Raw genomic sequence first — 20,000 nt, forward strand, 5'->3', positions numbered from 1 at the left:
GCGGGCGGGGAAGCGCGGAGGGAGGGTCCGAGAGGGCAGTCCCCAGCTGTGCTCCAGCACCGCACATCTGGTTCCGCTTCCTCTAGGCTGGGGAAGTGAAAGTGGAGGGGAGGGCGCAACCGCGACTTGGCTGTGCCCAGCACCCTGCGCTCTCCTGCTCCCGCGGGTGCCGTAACCCAGCAGCCCTCCCTCTTGCCAGGGTCACGCGACCCTGGCGCTGCTGCCGTCACGTCCTTGGCAGTCCGCGGGCGCCTTTCTCGGCTCTCCTCCTTGCTCAGCCTCCTCCCCTCGACGCGCGCCCTCTGCCCTAACCCCAACTTCCCTTCGTCCGGCATGTGGGCGTTGAGACCCGGTTTGGTGCCTGTGCCTGCTGATTTCCCCAAGTCGGAAAAGGCTGCCCTCTCTGTAGGACTGTCCCCTAGCTGGGTGAGGGAAGTCCCCGATGCGAATGTCCCGGGACCTGGCGCAGCCATTCGCCCTCAGACGATCCCACCTAACGGCTTCTGCCCGCTGTCTGGGACATAGAGCTCCTATTGGCCTACAGTGGATGAGAGAGGGACCTGTGTCCTCGAGTTAAATCAGGAGACTGACGCGGACTCCTGGCTTCACCTCCCAGACATGGAGGCTAAATTTAGCTGGGGTTGGGGCATCTCTGTCCAGAGGCCAGGTTAAGAAGAGAGCCCGCCTGGCTCCAGGAGATTCTCTAGCTTGGTGTACTTTGGGGAAGAGTAGAGGTTAAGACTGTGCATCCTGGAGACATTGGGAGCCTCCTCTGCCTTGCTCAGGGTCCTTAGTCCAAGGTTCTGGCTTGATCTGATGCTGTGCTGGCACCTTCAACAGTGCCCCCACCCCCCACCCACAATGCTACCACACACACCCATAGGCTGACTTTTGCTGAGCTGCAGCTTCCCCTCCGTGGTTTCAGGAAGTAACCTCCCTTCCCCTCTGAAGCACTCCCCCAGCCTTCTAGCCCCCTGCGAACCAAGCTCCTTCCCACCTTCAGCATCCTGGGGCACCTCAGGACTCTTGGGGCTCCTACTCCCCGGGGTCAGGCCATGGAGGCAGGTGAGAAAACAGTTACCTATAATAGACTGTTGTGGGCCTGATTGTGTCTTGGGGCTGTGTGGTACAGGACATAGAACAGCTGGAACTGTCTTCCCACAGTCCTTTCTCTACCGAACTGCAGGCAAGTAAGGATCCAGAGGTAGAAGGGCACTGGTGATTTGGCCAGATAGGTGGAGTTAAACTAGAGAAAAGGACACTTGAAGTCTGATGAGCAGACACAAAAGCTTGGGTTTTGTGATCCTTTCCAGAAACCAGTGGGGTCTTCTAAAAACTTAGGAATGAATGTTTTAAGAGTATTAGCTGCATCAGTGTTAGCTGCTTATGATGTTATAACTAGAGCAGGAAGGTCAGAGACTTTTGAAAGGCTAAGGTTGGTATGATGTGGCAGCCAGAATGAATGATGTCATTGCAGGCCATTACAGAAAATACTGTGTCCTCTGTGATGTAACTGTTTGTAGAAGGTGAAGAGGGTCAGGCTTTTAAAGGGGTTAGGAAAGCAGTATGATGTCAAATGTGTGTGATAGAGTGGAGTTTGGGTTCTTTGGAGAAAAAGGAATGATGTCACTAAGAGGGAGGGACCTGGTGGTCTCTGAGGAGCTGTGGGAGCCTGATGATGTCACAGACAGGGCAGTTCAGGATTGGCTGATCCCTTATTCCTTGGGAGGACTAGGAAAAAGAAAGAAGGGGTGGGGTGGGGCACCTCTAGTTGCCATGGAAACAGCAGCCTCTCTTGCTCCATCTTTTCCTCAATTGATCATTCCAGATGCCGTGAGTGAAGGGGGGGCTATGGCGGAGGAGCGGCCCCCCCGGCTGGTGGATTACTTTGTGGTAGCTGGGCTCGCTGGAAACGGAGCTCCTATACCTGAGGAAACATGGGTTCCTGAACCCACTGGGCCCCTGCGCCCTCCCAGGCCAGCAGAGCCTATCACAGATGTGGCAGTCATCGCTAGGGCACTGGGCGAGGAAGTGCCCCAGGGTTACACGTGCATCCAGGCTTCTGCTGGGGGCCACCCCTTGGAACTCAGTGCTGGGCTCCTGGGTGGAACTCAACCAGTCATCTGCTACCGTAGGGGGCGTGACAAGCCCCCCCTCGTTGAGCTGGGGTGTGTACCCCTACCCATGCACCAGGGAATATTGGGAGGGACCTTTAGGTGAGCTAGAAAGAGATCATGATATGGGTTGAGGGGAGGGGTATGGGAACAGGAGCAGAATGGGAGCAGGGGTCAGAAGAAGGACTCAAGTTGCATGTACTTAGTCCTCTTAGATTTGGGCTCACATGCCAGTACTGCTGCATACTAGCCAGGACATGTTCCCTCATCTGTAAAGTGGGGAAACTAACTCCTCACAGGGTGGTTCCAAAGATGAAATGGGATAACCACGTGAGGAACTTAGCAAATAGTCTAACAGTTTTTAGTGTTTATTCATGAGAGAGCTATGAAAGGCATGGATGGAGGGGTTGTACTGACTGAGAAAATAGAGTCAAGGACAGAAGAGGGCAAGGATTTTGGAGGACAGAGTTCAGCAAAAAGAGGGCATGGACCTTACTATCAGAATTTGACAAGGGTGCATGACAGGTTTAGGAGGCCAGGTGGGCAGATCTGTTGGGATTGGGGTCTTTCTCTTCTATCCTGACCTCTTGACATGTCTGTTCTCTGTGCCAAGGGTGTTGTATGAGGGGAAGGAACGACCCAAGCTTGGTTTTCAAGTGCTCGACACGACACCATATAGCCACTCGGCCAACCTGGCCCCTCCAGGCCCTGGACACCCCCGCACCTACCTCATGTACCGGCGGGCAGCAGAGGGGGCAGGGCTGCATGCCCTGGGCATCACTGACCTCTGCCTGGTACTGCCCAGCAAGGGTGAAGGCACTCCTCATACTTACTGCCGGTTGCCCCGCAATCTTAACCCTGGCATGGTGAGTGTTACTAAGAGCTAAGACCTGGGCCATTAGTGTGAGGGTATGGACACTGGGCAGAAATGGCATTTGGGGGACCTTCCCTGACACCAGAGACAGACCAGAGGTGACTTGGCTTGGAGGACTGGGATTAGGGCGTAGCTCTGAAGACAAAAGACAACTCAAGTGTGTAGAGAGAAAATGGACTCCAGAAACCTTTGTCAGTTATGTGTCTACTTATCTCTTTTCGTTCCTGGGGCAGTGGGGCCCAGCAGTATACCTGTGCTACAAGGTGGGCCTGGCTAAGGCCAACACACTGGTGTATGAGGCAGGTGAGTCTACCCTTTCTCCTACTTACACTTTGACTGTCCATTCCTCTGCTTTGGTGCCTCTTGGCTGGTAACTTTGGTGACCCCAGAATTTACTTCCCTTTGCCACTTGGCCCTTCTCTGGTATCCCCTAGTCCCTTTCCCTGGAATCTGATGGGTTCCCCTCACTCTTATGGGTACTCTTAACTCTGCTGGGGTATAGAGCTGCTGGGCCGCTACCCAGAGGAGGACAATGAGGCATTCCCGCTGCCCGAGTCAGTGCCCGTCTTCTGCCTGCCCATGGGGGCCACTATCGAGTGCTGGCCTGCCCAGACCAAGTACCCGGTGCCTGTCTTCTCCACCTTTGTGCTCACGGGTGCTGCTGGTGATAAGGTGGGTGTGCAGAATGTGGTAAGGGACCCAGGTAATGCAGAGCCCATCTGATCATCCCTGTACCTCTTCCAGGTGTATGGTGCCGCCCTGCAGTTCTACGAAGCGTTCCCTAGGGCCAGGCTGTCAGAGAGGCAGGCACGGGCACTGGGCCTGCTGAGTGCTGTGGAACGGGGCCGGGCACTGGGGGGCCGAGCTGTGCGCAGCCGGCGAGCCATTGCTGTACTGTCCCGCTGGCCTGCCTTCCCAGCCTTCCGAGCCTTCCTTACCTTCCTTTACCGCTACTCGGTCTCAGGCCCTCATCGCCTGCCCTTGGAAGCGTGAGCATGGTTCCCATAACACTGGGAAGGAGTTATGAGGCATTAGGGAGGAAAATGGGAGACATTAGATTGGAGATGGAGGGGTAGCTAAGCACCCAGGGGCAGGGCTGGAGTATGTCGTTGTATAGTTGGTCCACTTAAGCATCTGGCTAGAAGTGAATGGGGCCTGAAATCTAGCCTGTACTTGTTAGTTGGGTCTTGAAAAGGGCTGGGTATGCCCATTGGGAATCTGGTTTGTTTTGTTTGTTTTTGTTGTATTGAGACAGGGTCTCACTGTGTAGTCCTGGCTAGCCTGGGACTCGCTGTGTAGATGTAGATGTGTATCTACAGTCTAGTGAGGGGATCTCTTTTCTGGTCTGCATTAAGATCTATGTATAAAACTGATCCAAGTCTAGAGGTGGGGTTCAGGAAGAAGTGAGGTTCTTGAGGATATGAGAAAGAGATGAGAATTTGTGGTGGGGTAGAACAGGGGTAAATGAGAGTCTGCCTCACCTTTTCCCTCTCTCCCTAGGCACATCTCACACTTCATTCACAACGTCCCATTCCCTTCTCCACAGAGACCACGCATCCTAGTGCAGGTGAGAACTGAGCCTGGGGTTAGGCTGGATGAAAGGAGGAATTGTCGGGGGCTAGCCATGAGCATTCTGACCTGTGGCTCTTCTCTCAGATGTCTCCCTATGACAACCTGCTTCTCTGTCAACCTGTGTCCTCACCCCTGCCCCTCAGGTATGTGCCTAAGTGGGTGGGAGGGGGCCTTTGATGACCAAGATATAGTAGGTACCAGTCAAATGGGTGCAGCTGTGGAGATCTGTGCAGGCTGACCCAGGTGGTTGTCTGTGTCCTATGTCTGGGGAAGAGTCTCTAGAGTCTCCTGGTGACCCTTTCCTCTTTCACTGTCTGCAGTGGTGCTAGCTTTTTGCAGCTGCTGCAGAGCCTGGGCCCTGAGCTGGCTATTACATTGCTGCTGGCTGTGCTCACAGAGCACAAACTGCTGGTCCACTCACTGCGACCAGACCTGCTCACCAGCGTCTGTGAGGCCCTTGTCTCAGTGAGTACCAGCTTCTCTAGTCTACTTCTCTAGAACTACTGTTCTTTCTTCCATCCAGATCTGGACTCTTCTCCTTTGCTTCGAGGGGAGGGTCTTCCATCAGTCTCCCTGGGTGTAGGTGTCAGGGGCAGGCTTGAACCTCCAATGGCTTCTTTCAACAAGCACCACCTCTCCAAGGCCAATGCCCTGTGCTCACATGTTCTTACTCCCTGGTACTTTAGATGATCTTCCCGCTGCACTGGCAGTGCCCCTACATTCCGCTGTGCCCGCTGGTGCTGGCGGATGTGCTGAGTGCCCCAGTGCCCTTCATTGTGGGTATCCACTCCAGCTATTTTGATCTGCACGACCCACCTGCTGATGTCATCTGTGTTGATCTTGACACCAACACACTTTTCCAGTAAGAGGCCAAGTCTCATTTAGGAGCTAGAGGGAGGTGAACATGCAAGGGCTGCTATTGGCGTTGTAACTGGCATAAAAGGAGCTTAAGACTTGGGACAAGCTGCAACATCCTTTCTCCTATGTTATCTTCAGGACAGAAGAAAAGAAGCCCCTCTCCGCTAGGACCCTGCCACGCAGACCCTACAAGCTTTTACTGGCTACACTGACAAATTTGTACCAGCAGCTGGACCAGAGTGAGAAGCCTAATGGGATTGGGAGGCTGAGAGCTGTTGTTGGTCTCAAACCTTCAGACTGGGGGCAGGCGGATGTCTGTGAGGCAGTAGACCTTCCCTAAGGAAGTTAGAGGAGTTCAGATTTGGTGGAAACAAGATGAAGGGGCGGGCAGCATTCCTGAATGCATCAAGAAAGTTGAGCCTGTCACTGTAGCTTGAAAGTGGTACTTGAAAGGTAGGTTTTCAGCCATTCCTGGTGCAAGGTCTGTCCAAGGCTGGTGGTAGAGATGGAGACACTGGTGTGAAAAACAAGGTGAGGCCAGCACTGTGAGTGCTGGTCTTGACTCTCAGTGTATTGATTCCCAGCTTACACTGGACCAGAGGAGGAGGCCTCCCTGGAATTCCTGCTGACAGACTACGAGGCAGTGTGTGGCCGTAGGGCACGCCTGGAGCGGGAAGTCCAGGGAGCCTTCCTGCGCTTCATGGCCTGTCTGCTCAAAGGCTACCGGGACTTTCTGCGCCCCCTCACCCAGGCCCCCTCTGAGGGCTCTCGTGATGTTGACAACCTTTTCTACCTTCAGGGTAAATAAAGGGCTTGTCTTCTCTTGAGAGAGCAAATGGTTAGGGGGCTGGGCTCCATGAGGAAAGTGGGGCGGGGCTGGCTGGGGACTACTGTTGCTTATTCCCTCACTCAGTAAATGTTTTTATGGGCACCTGCTTTGAGCCATTCACTCTTCTGGTTTTAGAGGGAGTAAAGGTACAAGAATGTGTAAGATGTGTGCTGCTGTCTGGGAGCCCTTGGCATGGGGTGGACATAGTCACTCCGGTGGTAAGCAGCAATCATGGGTACAGATCTGTTGAGGGACTTGACCTTGGAGAATTCCCAGTCTGCAGCAGTGGGTGTAGACAGACAAAAGGAACTAATTCCATGAAACTGTGGTGCTGGAGAACTGAACTGGTCACTTGATCTGTGAGGTAGATGTGCCAGAGACCAAGGAGATGAAAGTTTGATAGCCATGGCTTCTGAGTGGGCATAGAGCCAAGAGCAGGGTGCAGGGAGAGGATGGCTGTGGTAGAGAGCTATGGTAATGCTCCTTCAAAACCTGTTCTCACCCCCTCAGGTTTCCTCAAGTCCCGGGAACGCTCAAGCCACAAACTGTACTCTCAGCTGCTGCACACGCAGATGTTTTCACAGTTCATTGAGGAATGCTCTTTTGGCTCTGCTCGGCATGCTGCCCTTGAATTCTTTGACTCTTGTGTTGACAAGGTATTGGGCGTCGTCCTTTTTTTTTTTAAATTTTTAATTATTTTTATGTATATGAGTGTTACTCCTGCATGTGTGTAAGTATAAGGTCAAAAGAGGCTGTTGGAGCCCCTGGAACTGGAGTTACGGACAGTTGTTAGCTGCCATGTGGGTGCTGGGATTCAAACCCAGGTCCTCTGCAAGAACAGCCAGTGTTCTTAATCACTAAGCCATCTCTCCAGCCTCCGGGCATTGTCCTTTCTATATGTACCCATTGACCTCTGAGTTCCTTCAAGTTGTGTTTTGTTCTTTGGCCACTGTAAACACAACTGTGTGTCTCATCTGTGACTGTGATGGCACTCCTGGAGTTATATAAAGCATAGCTTATGCAGCCATGCATGCTGGCTTCATGTATCTACTATCCCCTTATTCTTGACTCTGTGCTCCCAGATAGATCCCTAGCATGTCTTCCCTGTGGATGTGCTTTTCTGGTATCTTCGGGCATCCTGGCTTTCTTCAGTACTTAATGTTTTAACTATTACTCTCTAACCATCCTGTTTCAGGTCCACCCAGAGCAGGAAAAGCCGGAGCCAACACCCTTAGTGGAGCTGGAGGAGCTGTCAGGAAGTGAGCTCACTGTCTTCATCACACCCCCAGAGGAGCCTCCAGTACTGGAGGGCAGTGAATCTATACCACAGTACTGGTAGGAATTACTCTCTTTTCATTTGTTGCAAGGTTCATACTTGCTTGGCCCTGTGTCAACTGCCTCCATGTTGTCTCTGCCTCTCCAGTTACGATGGGTTCCCAGAGCTAAGAGCTGAGCTATTTGAGTCTCCTCAAGAACAACAGGGGGCCTTGCCTGTGCCAGGCCCATCTCGTAGTGCCCCTAGCAGTCCTGCCCCTCGCCGTACCAAACAGGTAACCAGCAGGTGGGCTCCACAAGGGAACTTGGCACAGGCCAGCTGCTGTTGCTTCATGTGTCCAAAGAGATAATAGTACTTACCCCATAAAACTGTAGGTAGGTTTCCATAAGCCTTGCACATAGGAAGCACTGTACATCTGGGCACAGTGGTGCACGCCTTTAATCGCAACACTTGGGAGGCAGAAGCAGGAGGATCCTTATGAGATTGAGGCCACCCTGGTCTATATAGCAAGTTCCAGACGGCTGGGACCACAGGGAGACCCTGTCTCAAAAAAAAAAAAAGCACTGTATAAACTCTTTTGTTACCATTGTCATTCATCATAATCCTCTTCATCTTCATCCCTGGGCACTCTGAGGAATACAGGAGCTGGCTGCATCTTCCAAGGCACTGGCCCAGGCTGTAGGGCCAGGCTACTCTGCCCCACTGCCCAAGGCACCAGGGAGCATTGTAGCCTATGCAGTCATCTCTCTTACCTCCTTAGAGCACAGACCCTTTCTCAGGGAAGGTGCTGCTTCTCCCTCTGCTTTAAGACCTGCCCTATTCTCAAGAGATTGACAATCATGAGTTTGAAGCCAGCCTGGGCTATATGGCAAGACCCTATCTCAAAAACAAAAGAATGGAAGAAAAGATCTGCCCTGGCATTGTATTCACCTTGGTGTATCCCCTGCCCCACCTAGGAGATGAAGGTTGCACAGCGGATGGCACAGAAGTCAGCAGCTGTGCCTGAGCTGTGGGCCCGGTGCCTTCTGGGGCACTGCTATGGACTGTGGTTCCTCTGCCTGCCTGCCTATGTGCGTTCAGCACCCTCTCGGGTACGAGCACTGCACACAGCCTACCATGTTCTGCGTGAGATGGAGAGCCGCAAAGTGGTACTCCCCGATGAGGTAGGCAACCACTATATAAGTGGTCATGCCTACCCCTGGTACCAGCAAGGATATGCAATCATAAGGGCTATGAGAAGGAAACTTGGTAGAAACTAGGGAAAGTGGATGGGCAGCCCACAGGCAAACAAATTCTCCATAAACATTGACAAAGTGAATGAACATGCTCAGGGGATAGCAATGGAGACTACAGGACAGCAGGAAGGAGCTGCCAGGGACCAGTGAGGTCTGTGAGAATTGGGAGGCTGGAAGAGGGTGCTTGCTGAGACTTGATTTGGGTTAGGACTAAGTCTCTTACTCCTGTGCCTCTCTTGGCTCAGGTGTGTTACCGAGTACTGATGCAGCTCTGCTCACACTATGGGCAGCCTGTGTTGTCTGTTCGAGTCATGTTGGAGATGCGGCGGGCTGGCATCGTGCCCAACACAATCACTTATGGTTACTACAACAAGGTACTTAATTTGGGGTAAGAGGTAGGATGGCAGTCTGTGCTGGGATCTGTGTGGAGAGGATGCTGCTTCTCAGCTACTGCTGTCCTCAGTCCTTGGAGATTAGACCTGTGCAATTCTTTTTGTTGTTGTTGTTGTCTTTTTGAGACAGGGCCTCCCTGTAGTCCCAGCTGACCTGAACTTACTATGTAAACCAGGCTGGCCTTGAACTCACAGAGATCCGCCTGCCTCTGCCTCCTGAGTGCTGGGACTAAAGTTGTGCGCCACCATGCCCTGCCAGACCTGTACAATTCTACCAGGTCTGTTGTCACTGTCTGTTGTACTTGTCTGGTGTTTTTGCACTGGCAAAAGTTGTTTTGTTTTGTTTTGTTTTTCAATACTTAGCTACTTTGATTCTCATTTATAGCAGTCCCAAACTCTTAATAGTGTTAGCCAGTATGCCAGACACGGTTTCAAATACATTACACATTTTAAATCATTTTATCTCCACAGTGCCCCATGGGATAGAAATGATCATTCTCCATCTTATAGGAGTTGAGGTTGCAGAGAATTTATAACTTGCCTAAGGTCCCACAATAAACACATTAAGGGGTCAGACTATGAGCAAAGGCATATTCAGAATTCAGCTTCCTAACCATGATACTCAACTTCCTCCTGTTTTTCAGATGAGGAAACTAAATAGCCAAACAATTGAGATTATTCCTTCAAAGCCATTCACTATACAAAGAATGTTTAGCCACACATTTTCTCCATTATTCCTGATAAATGCTTCTTTTGGGCTCTTTTTCCTGACTGAGCCATTGGCTAGATACTCCTGGGCAGCATGTCTGGAGGGGAAGGTGGTCCCTGGGACTCAGAACAGGAGGTAAGGCATCATTAGTCCATCCTAGTGGGCACTGTGATTGGCAGGCTGTGCTGGAAAGCAAGTGGCCGTCTGGTACACCAGGTGGGCGCCTACGCTGGGCCAAGCTCCGGAATGTTGTCCTCGGAGCTGCTCAGTTCCGCCAGCCCTTGAAAGAACGTTGGCAGCAGCAGCAGCGGCAGCAGCAACAGCAGCGGCAGCGGCGGCGGCAGCAGCAGCAGCAACAGATGGCCACGCACCAAGAAAGAGGCAGCTCTCAGACAGGTGGGTAGGGACTGAAAAGATAGCCTTGGTGCCAGGCATGGTGGCTTATGCCTGCAGTCCTAGCACAAGAGAAGTTAATCCTGTTAAGGCTGGAGGATTTATTGCTGCAAGTTCAAGCCTAGCTTGTGCTACATAATGAGTTACAGGTCAGATTGGCATACATAGATTTTGTATCAAAGAGAGACAGAGACAGAGACAGACAGAGGGGCTGGAGAGATGATTCAGTGGTTAAGAATACTAGCTGCTGCAGAGAGGACCCAGGTTCCATTCCCAGTACCCACATGGTGACTAACAATGGTCCACAGCTCCAGTTCCATGGGATCTGACTCCCTCTTCTGGCGTCTATGGGCATTGCACACATGTGGTGACCTTATATACATGCAGGCAAAAACACTCATTCCACATAAAACAAAAATAAATTTTTTTAAAAAAGACAGTTTTGGGGATGTGGTAGCTAGGTTCATATGGGGAGAGACATGAAGAGCTGGGACTGACCTGTTGGTTGACATGAGATTCCTAGGGATGGATAAACTTCATTTGTTGGTAGCAAAGGGTGTAAAGTTCTACCTAAGACAAATCCTGCAAAACCCAGGTTCACCCAAGGGGCTGCCTCAGAATCAGGGGTAAACTCTTCTGCCTTCTACAGAGTCCTATCTGGAGCGCCCCTCCCCAACCCGCCCTCTTCAGCGCCAGACTACCTGGGCTGGCCGAAGTCTTCGGGAACCAGCCTCACCTGCTGGGCGCCTGGTCAAAAGTGGCAGCCTAGGCAGTGCCCGAGGGGCACAGCCTACCGTGGAGGCTGGTGTGGCTCACAGTGAGTACCCTTTCCTGACCTTCCTCCTCCCACTGAGCAAAACCACCTTCAAGTGAGAGAGGGGAAGACTAGGGCCAGGGTTGAGGGTGGCTATGTGTAATGGTTAGACTCAGAGAATCTCACCTAGAATGTTATGGTGAATTGTGGTGCTAGAGTTTTTGCAGCAAGAATTGTGTTTACTCAGGAAAAGGGCAGTTGGAAGAGAACTAGGCTCTATCTTTCAATTCTCTTTTGGCCTGCAGTGATAGAAGCCTTGGGGGTCCTAGAACCCCGTGGATCACCTGTGCCTTGGCAAGATGGAAGCCTTTCAGACCTGAGCCTGACAGGGGAAGAGCTGGCATCTGGGGGCAGTCCAGGGGGCTCAGGCTCGGCCCTGAGTGCCCAGTCCACTGAGGCCCTAGAAGGGCTAAGTGGGAGAGGTCCCAAAACTGGAGGATGGCAGGAGGAGGCAGGCACCCCCAGAAGAGGACTGGGTGCCCGCCTTCAACAGCTGCTCACTCCTTCCCGCCGCTCCTCTGCCTCCCGCATCCCCCCACCAGAGTTGTCCCCTGACCTTCCTCCTGTAGCCCGTCGCAGTCCCATGGATAGCCTTCTGTGGCCCCGAGAACGCCCTGGATCCACTGCTTCTGAGGTAGCCAATGAGAGAAAAGGGTCCAGAAACCTAGGGAGGGGCTGCCAACTGAGAGAATGTCCCCCAAATACCCTGAGAATGACTAAAGCTAGTATTCTGAGTGAGACAGGCCTGGCTGACTGTGCTTTCTTGTATAATGGCAGAGCTCAGCCTCACTGGGCAGTGAGTGGGATCTCTCAGAGTCTTCTCTCAGCAGTCTGAGTCTCCGCCATTCCTCAGAGCGCCTCAGTGACACTCCTGGACCCTTTCAGCCACCTTCCCTGGAAGTGAGGATAACCCCACCTACATAATTGTGCTGGAACACACATAGCTTGCCTCTCCCCTTGGAAAAGGCAGGGGAAGGGGAGGAGGTCGAAGGAAGCCTGGTTGAGGTTTTGAGGTGGAAAGGGTAGGGAAAGGGATGGGCTTCACAGCCCCGGAAGCCAGGCGAGGCTCATTCCCTGGGGTCTCCTTGCCTGCAGATTCTGCTGTCTAGCTGTTCCTTGTGTCGTGCCTGTGATTCACTGGTGTATGATGAGGAAATCATGGCTGGCTGGGCACCTGATGACTCCAACCTCAACACAATTTGCCCCTTCTGCGCCTGCCCGTTTGTGCCGCTCCTCAGTGTCCAGACCCTTGATTCCCGACCTAGGTGCCCAAATCAGGACAAATGCTGTGGGTGGGACAGGCAGGTGGTACGCCAAAGAGCTGATGACACCCCTTGCTGTCCCCCTGCAGTGCCCCTAGCCCTAAGTCTACCCTTGCCAGTGCCAGTGGTAGCAAAGATGCTCCTGTCCCTGGGGGTCCTGGCCCTGTGCTCAGTGACCGAAGGCTCTGTCTTGCCTTGGATGAACCCCAGCTCTGCAATGGACATTTGGGGGTAAGGGCTGGGCCAGATAAACATGAGGAATGGGAGTGTATTGCCCTGTTGAGGGGAGGCTGAGAGGTGTCATGCAGATGGGCATTGAGGACAAGGGGCCTCCCAGAGACTTAGATTTTCTGACTCAGTGGGAAATAAGGCTCTGGGTTTGGGGCTTTAGTATATACCCCAGAGGCTGTCCTGCTTTGTGCCTGACAGGGTGTCTCCCGGCGGGTTGAGAGTGGGGCATGGGCATACCTAAGCCCCCTGGTGCTGCGTAAGGAGCTAGAGTCGCTGGTAGAGAATGAAGGCAGCGAGGTGTTGGCATTGCCTGAACTGCCTGCTGCCCACCCCATCATTTTCTGGAACCTTCTGTGGTATTTCCAACGGCTACGCCTGCCTAGTATTCTACCAGGCCTAGTGCTGGCCTCTTATGATGGGCCCCCACCCAACCAGGTCAGTGCCCTTATGTGTTTCTGTGCTTGCTGAGTGCCTACCTCTTCACTTCCAAGTCCTCTCTGTCCTTGGCACGTTCAGTCCGTGGCGTCTGTTGTGCCTGACCATTGCATTTAACCACTCTGACCCTCAAATTTGTAATCTGTAAAATGGCATAAAGCAGTAATTTAACAGGATTAATGCATAAATACTTGATACAGTAACTAGTACCTAAAAATGATTCATAGACTGAAGAGATGGTTCAGCAGTTAAGAGTGCTTAAATGTGTGTGCACACTGCTTCTTTTTGTCTTTTTGAGACAGGGTCTCTCTGTAGCCCTAGCTGGCATGGAACTCACTATGTCAACCAGGCTGGAACTCACAGAGATCCTCCTGCCTCTGCCTCCTATGTGCTGGGATTAAAGGCATATACCACCATGCCCAGCTGCACACTGCTTTTACAAAGAACCTGAGTTCAATTCCCATCACTCATGTCAGGCAGCTAACAACAGCTTGTAAGTCTAGTTCCAGAGGATCTAACTAACACCCTAGGTGTGTGTCACCATACCTGGTTCATTCACCAATATTTTGAACATCTTTTAGGTTCTAGGTACCAGGGATATTACAAAGCAAAGTTCTTGCTTGCAAGAGATGGGAGATAAGAGCACCTCTCCTTCTTTTATCATCTCCTGTAATGTCCCTCTTTCTTTGAATGTTATCTGTCCATTTCTTTTTTATTATTATTTATTTATTTTATATGTATGAGTGTATTGCCTGCATGTATGTAAGTGTACCTGTGTCATGCAATATCTGCAGAGGACAGAAGAAGGCATTGGATTCCCTGGAACTGGAGTTATGCATGGTTGTCAGCCTCCATGTGGGTGCTGGGAACCAAACCCAGGTCCTCTGCAATAGCAGCCAGTGCCCTTAACCACTGAGCCATCTGTCCAGCACCCATACCTGTCCATTTCTGGTCTCTCTCTCTGGTTCTATGAGTCTAATTGTCTTCCTATCTCAGCTCTCCCAGGCACCATCTCCTTGGTTAACCCCTGATCCAGCCTCTGTGCATGTGCGGCTGTTGTGGGATGTCTTGACCCCTGATCCTAACAGCTGCCCACCTCTCTACGTGCTCTGGAGGGTCCACAGTGAGTTGGTATTTGATCCAAGGGTGGAAGGGCTAGGCTCCCCACCTAGAGAGTTTGGTGATCCTGGTGAACCTTCCTTCCTTTCATCCAGGCCAGATCCCTCAACGGGTGGTATGGCCAGGCCCAGTACCTTCATGTCTTAGCTTGGCATTATTGGAGTCTGTGCTGCGTCATGTTGGACTTAATGAGGTGCACAAGGCTGTGGGGCTTCTGCTGGAAACTCTAGGACCCCCTCCCACTGGCCTGCACCTGCAGAGGTATGATGTTCCTACCTAAGTGGCCCTTGACCTGTCCTTCACACCTCTTTTTCTCTGACACCCTTCTATCTTTACTATAGGAGCATCTATCGTGAGATCTTATTCCTGACAATGGCAGCTCTGGGCAAGGATCATGTGGACATAGGTAAGGAAGCAGGCAGGGGCTGAGGATTTAGGGATGTGGGACCAGGTGTGAGAGGCTGGGGTCCTAATGTGTCAACTTCCATCCTCTTCCCTAGTGGCCTTCGACAAGAAGTACAAGTCTGCCTTTAACAAGCTGGCCAGCAGCATGGGCAAGGAGGAACTAAGGCAACGACGGGCACAGATGCCTACTCCCAAGGCGATTGACTGCCGAAAATGTTTTGGAGCACCTCTGGAATGCTAGGGCCCTTAAGCTCCCCTCTCCAGCTTTGAGTGGGGAGGTGAGGGAGAAAGGATTCTAGATATAACCTGCTTCCCTGTTCCCTTCATAGAGGAATTGGGAACAATGTGGGAAGTCTGTTCAGCCATATGCTCCAAGAGGGAACAGCAGAAGAGGAGTCAGTGTTACCAAAAGTCGCAATTCCCCTATCTCCAACCTGCCCAGTTTGTTCATGCTGATGTTGGGAGAACGGAAGAAGTTGGCACAACTCTCTTCCTCCCCTGTCCTATTCAGGAACTCCTCTCCAGGGCCTTGACAGGTCTGCAGTGCCCTGGTAGTCTTAGAAGTTTTTGTTTTAAAAAACAACTGGAAACAAAACAAAACAAAACAAAAACTGGAAAGGTACAGGGCTTCTGAGCCTTTGCCCTGAATGGAAGGGAGGGATCCCATTCCCCACCAGTGATGGACTCTTCCCTGATGTTGCTGAAGGAGCCCAAGGCTCTCCAAACCTTTCAATCATAGTGTTTGTATTTTATTTTAAGTTATTTATTCTGGAGCCACAGCTTCCATGCTTCTGAGATGCTCAAGGAGAGTAAGGAAGAGAAGGGAATTACGGTGCCACTGTTTTGTAGCTCCTTGAAGGCCAGGCACTGGGACCTGGAGGAGTCTCAAGCTTCCCTTAAGAACTGGTGCCTCTAGTCCTGACCCTTCTTGTTCACTCTACCTTGGAGAATGCCTCACCCATCCATGGCCTTGACCTGTGCAATAAGGATTGTTCCCTGCAAAGTTTTGTTGGATGTAAATATAATAAAAGCTGCTTCTGTCTTTTTTCTTCTGCTTCCTGTCCTCTGGATTTGGGATAATAGTGGACACCTTATTTCTCCTGGATGTATCTTCTCTTTTCTGTCTTTTCATTGTAGCTTTTTACGTACATCCTACTTTCCCTGGCCACTTGGTATATAGGGAGTTCTTGGAGCAGGAGAAGGGTGAATCCAGTACTAGCTATGGCAGTGCCAGTTTGCATGGCACTTCCGGTCCTCCCACACAATCACCCCCTTGTCCCTCATCTGTACCCCCACACAAAGGCTCCATTCTCTGGGGGCCCTGAGCTCATCTTTGCCTTATTTCCTCTCCTCCTGTCCCCTCCCCCTCCCCAGTTTCTTTAGTACCTCTACATAGACAACAGCTCTCCCCACTAGTTGCTAGTGGTGCCGGTGGCCCTCATATCCCAGGAGCCCTGGAAGTCACCCTAGACCTCCTTAGTTGCCGTAACTACAGGCGGTGCTCCTCAGTCTGGGGTCTCAGTGTGGGGGCAGCACTTGGAAGAAAGCAACTAGGACTAAGGAGCTTGCTGAGTGGGAATGTCAGGAGACTAGCATGTTTTTTTAGAGAGTTTATTTTTATGTGTATATGTATGTGCCACATGTGTGGGTGCCTGTAGTGGCCAGAAGAGGAAGTCAGAACCCCTGGAGCTGGAGTTACAGGCAATTGTGAACCACCTCGTGGGTGCTGGAAACGCATTCTGAGTTCTCTGGAAGGGCAGCAAGCCCTCTTAACTGCTGAGCCATTTCTCCAGCCCCCCAGGCATCATTTTTCTAATCGCTGGCCCACCTGGAGTCCACTCCCCACCCCAATAATGTTATAAACACAGGAAACAACTCCCAGGAGAACTGCAAAACCAATTATTTAGCTAACAAGTGCCTTAGGGATTTGTTAGGGCAGGGAATATCAGTGGACATGACTTACAGAAATTTTAGTGTAAATTCCTAGGAGGTGGTAATCAGTGGGTGAAAAATATTTCTGACTGCTAGGACCTTCCTCATCATATAGTATAGTATAGTATAGTATAGTATAGTATAGTATAGTATAGTATAGTATAGCATAGTATAGTATAGTATAGTATAAAGTTGCTTTTCCAGTGTCCTGAAGAAGTTGTAAAGGAGGGAGCCAAGGGACTTTGGAAATGCTGCCTGCCTTATCCTTATCAAACACAATTTCTGGACAGACCTCACTTTCATTTTTTTATTTCTATTTAATTTTTTTTTCTTTTTACAAATATTTAGGGGGCTGGAGAGATGGCATAACAGTTAAGAACACTTGCTGTTCTTCCAGAGGACCCGGATTCGATTCCCAGCACCTACATGGTAGCTAACAATGGTCCCCAGGTCCATGGGATCCGACACCCACTTCTGACCTCTGTAGGCATTGCAAGCATGTGGTGTGCTTACATGCAGGCAAGAAAAATAAATATTTAAAAATAAAACTTTTTTTGTTATCTTTTTGAGACAGTCTCCCTGTAGCCCCAGCTGGCTTGGAACTCGCCATGTAGACAAGGCTGACCTCCAACTCACAGAGATCCACCTGCCTCTGCCTCCCGAGGGCTGGGATTAAAGGCATGCACCACCATACCTGGCTAAAAATAAAAATAAACTTTCTATGTGTATGAGTGTATTACCTACATGTATGTCAGAGCACCTGTGTGGTGTAATGCCCTCTGAGGTCAGAAGAGAGCATCAGATTCTCTGGGAACTGGAAGTACATACAGTTGCTAGCCATTGTTGTGGATGGTGGGAATCAAACCTGGATCCTCTGCAAGAGCAGCCGGGGCTCTTAACTGCTGAGCCATCTCTCTAGCCTATTTATTTATTTATTTATTTATTTATTTATTATTTTTTATTTTTTGGTATTTTTGAGACAGGGTCTCCCTGTAGCCCCAGTTGGCCTGGAACTTGCCCTGTAGACCAGGCTGGCCTTGAACTCAGAGATCCACCTGCTTCTGCCTCCCAAGTGCTGGGATTAAAGGTATGTACCACTACGCCCGTCCCCCCCTGATTTATTTTTTATGTGTACAAATGTTTTGTCTATATGTATGTAAGTGCACCCATGTTGTGGTGTGTCCACAGAGGCCAGAAGAGGGGTGTCAGGTCCCCTGGAGCTGGAGCTAAGAATGGTGTTGAGAAATGGTGTTGAGAAATGAACCCAGATCCTCTGGAAAAACAAGAAGTGCTCTTAATTGCTGAGTCATCTCATAAGCCCCCAGACACCACTTTTTTTAAAACTTACTTTTCTTATGGTGCTGGTGATCAAATCCAAGTCTAGGACCTTAGGCATATTACACAAGTGCTTTCGCTTTACCCTGGGCCTGAGCCACATCCTAGCTGCCCATTCACCCCACCTCCCCACTTTTTTGTTCTGGTACTGAGAATTGAACCCAGGGACCTCTTGAATGCTAGGAAGCACCCTACCATGGAGTTACATCCCAGCCTTCATCTGTTCTCTTAAAGTAAGTTTTGGTTTATAGTATGTTTAGCACTGCACTTGACTATAGCAAGAAAATTTCAGAACTCAGACCCTATTTGGCTTGAAAACCTGTCTCATTTGGGGGTTTCCTTATGAGTGTTTTGCTTTTGCATGTAAGCATACCATGTGTATGCTGTGCCTCCCGAGGCCAGAAGAGGGCATCAGATCCCCAGAACTGGAGTTAATAGACTTGTTAGTGACCATGTGGGTGCTAGAAACTAAACCCCAGTCCTCTGCAAAAGCAGTCAGTGCTTTTAACCACTGAACCATCTCTCCAGCCCAAGAACTGCAGAATTTTTTAAACTACAAGAATACCTGGGAATTCCAATAGTAAAATGTCCACCAAAACAGTGATATCATCTCTGGGCTGTGGCCTAGGGAATTGTATCAAGGGCAAGGATACATCCAAATTACCTGACTCAACTTCTCTTCCCAGACTTTAGAGTATACAGACTCAGGTGTAACAAATTTGGGGTAAATTTTAACTCTGTCACTTGCTAATTTTATATCAGACAAGTTACTAATTTGTCTCAGTTTTCCTCATGTGCAAATGATAGGGGTGGGGTCCTTTAAAGAGTTATTCTATAATTTGCACGAAAGTTGGGTCTGTAATCCCAGTTACTCAGGAGGTTGACGTAGGAGGGTCACAAGTTTGTTTGAGGTCTGCCTAGGCTACAAAGTAAGTTTAAAGCTAGCCTGGGCATCTTAGCACCACTCTGTCTCAAACAAAAAAAAACTATAAAACAAGTAAAAAGATAGCTAGGGTTATAGCTCAGCAGTAGAGTGCTTGCCTAGATTGCACAAGGTTTGAGGTTCAATCTTCTGTAACACAAATAACCTATGTGAAATACTAAGTATGCTAAAAAATGTTGGCTTCAGGGGCTAGAGAGATGACTCTGTGGTTAAGAACATTAAAAGCATTTGCTGCTCTTTCAGAGGATCTGAGTTTGCTTCCCAGTACCCACATCAGGTGGTGCCCAACTCCACTGCCAGGAGATCAATACCCTCTTCTGGACTCTGTGGGCACCTGCACATACCCCTCCCCATCCCGTAATTTAAAATAAAAACAAAACTTAGAAAAAAATGTTGACCTCACAGAGAAAACAGCTGAACACTGGGGAGGCAGAGGCAGGAGGATCACCACAAGGTCAAGAGCAGTCAGGGTTATACAGGGAGACTTTCAAAAACCCCCAAAAAGGGGCTGGAGAGATGGCTCAACATTTAAGAGTACTGGCTGCTCTTGGAGAGGACCCAGGTTCAAATTTCAACACCCACATGGTGGCTAACAACCGTCTATAACTCCAGTTCCAGGGGATCCATAGCCCTCTTCTGACCTCCGTGGGCACTGCATTACAAGGGTACACTTACATGAGGGAATACACTCATACACATAAGTAAATATATATATATATTTGGTCGTCTATCCCTCCAGCCCCCCCCCACATGCCCCCCCATTATATATGGATCATTCTGATGGAAAGTCTCATTCCAAGGTCTGATTTTTATTTTGATGGAAGGCATCTTCTTAGGGCTTGTGTCATTTCTTCAGGTTAGTATCTTCTACTACCATGTTCCATGCATTTTCTCAAAGCTTTAAAGGACGGCCTTTCAGACAGTAGAGAATACATTGCACTGATAATGGACAAAGTTAAGAGAAATGAATGTATGCTGTATTAAAAGCAATGGATTTGTCTCATTCACTACCATACCTATACCACATAATAGGTGCCTAAATGGTGCATGGCTTTAATTCCAGCACTCAGGAGGGGAAGACAGAGGCACGGAAATTTCTGTGAGTTCCAGGCCAGCCGGGGCTATAAAGTGAGACCCTGTCTGAATCAATCAATCAATTAATCAAACAAAAATAACACTAAAATAAAATAAATGGGGGACTGAGGAAATGACTCAGTTGGTTTGCTCTGAAAACATGAGAACCTGAGTTCTGATTTCCAGCACCTATACAAA

The 20,000-nt window shown here is 50.1% G+C and overlaps 1 protein-coding gene across 4 annotated transcripts; it reads left to right on the forward strand.

The window, feature by feature from the left end:
• Positions 1-907: 907 nt before the first annotated feature.
• Dennd4b (DENN domain containing 4B) lies at positions 908-15,566 on the forward strand. Of its 4 annotated transcripts, none has more exons than XM_029557487.1 (28): positions 908-1,065; positions 1,829-2,216; positions 2,728-2,980; positions 3,222-3,291; positions 3,491-3,660; positions 3,733-3,977; positions 4,489-4,555; positions 4,645-4,703; positions 4,881-5,025; positions 5,247-5,422; positions 5,557-5,657; positions 6,003-6,218; positions 6,758-6,903; positions 7,443-7,582; positions 7,671-7,797; positions 8,480-8,686; positions 9,004-9,132; positions 10,039-10,255; positions 10,902-11,069; positions 11,312-11,700; positions 11,844-11,966; positions 12,162-12,331; positions 12,418-12,559; positions 12,758-12,994; positions 13,991-14,117; positions 14,209-14,374; positions 14,455-14,519; positions 14,614-15,566. In XM_029557487.1, the coding sequence occupies exons 1-28, from the start codon at positions 1,056-1,058 to the stop codon at positions 14,757-14,759; spliced, it is 4,599 nt and encodes a 1,532-aa protein (XP_029413347.1). In that variant the 5' UTR covers positions 908-1,055; the 3' UTR covers positions 14,760-15,566. The 4 variants fall into 4 exon arrangements, with proteins under 4 accessions (XP_029413347.1, XP_017650611.1, XP_029413354.1 ...); XM_017795122.2 differs by having other exon boundaries at positions 1,829-2,168; XM_029557494.1 differs by lacking the exon at positions 6,003-6,218.
• The last annotated feature ends 4,434 nt before the right edge of the window (positions 15,567-20,000 follow it).

Source organism: Nannospalax galili, unplaced genomic scaffold, assembly GCF_000622305.1.
Source record: "Nannospalax galili isolate Female #2095 unplaced genomic scaffold, S.galili_v1.0 scaffold591, whole genome shotgun sequence".
NCBI classification, from domain to species: domain Eukaryota; kingdom Metazoa; phylum Chordata; class Mammalia; order Rodentia; family Spalacidae; genus Nannospalax; species Nannospalax galili.

Bases quoted from the DNA above. Each gene is read 5' to 3' on its own strand.
- Dennd4b (XM_029557487.1), top strand. The intron at 6,904-7,442 runs GTATTGGGCGTC...ATCCTGTTTCAG, and splicing joins TTGACTCTTGTGTTGACAAG to GTCCACCCAGAGCAGGAAAA. The intron at 8,687-9,003 runs GTAGGCAACCAC...CTCTTGGCTCAG, and splicing joins AAGTGGTACTCCCCGATGAG to GTGTGTTACCGAGTACTGAT.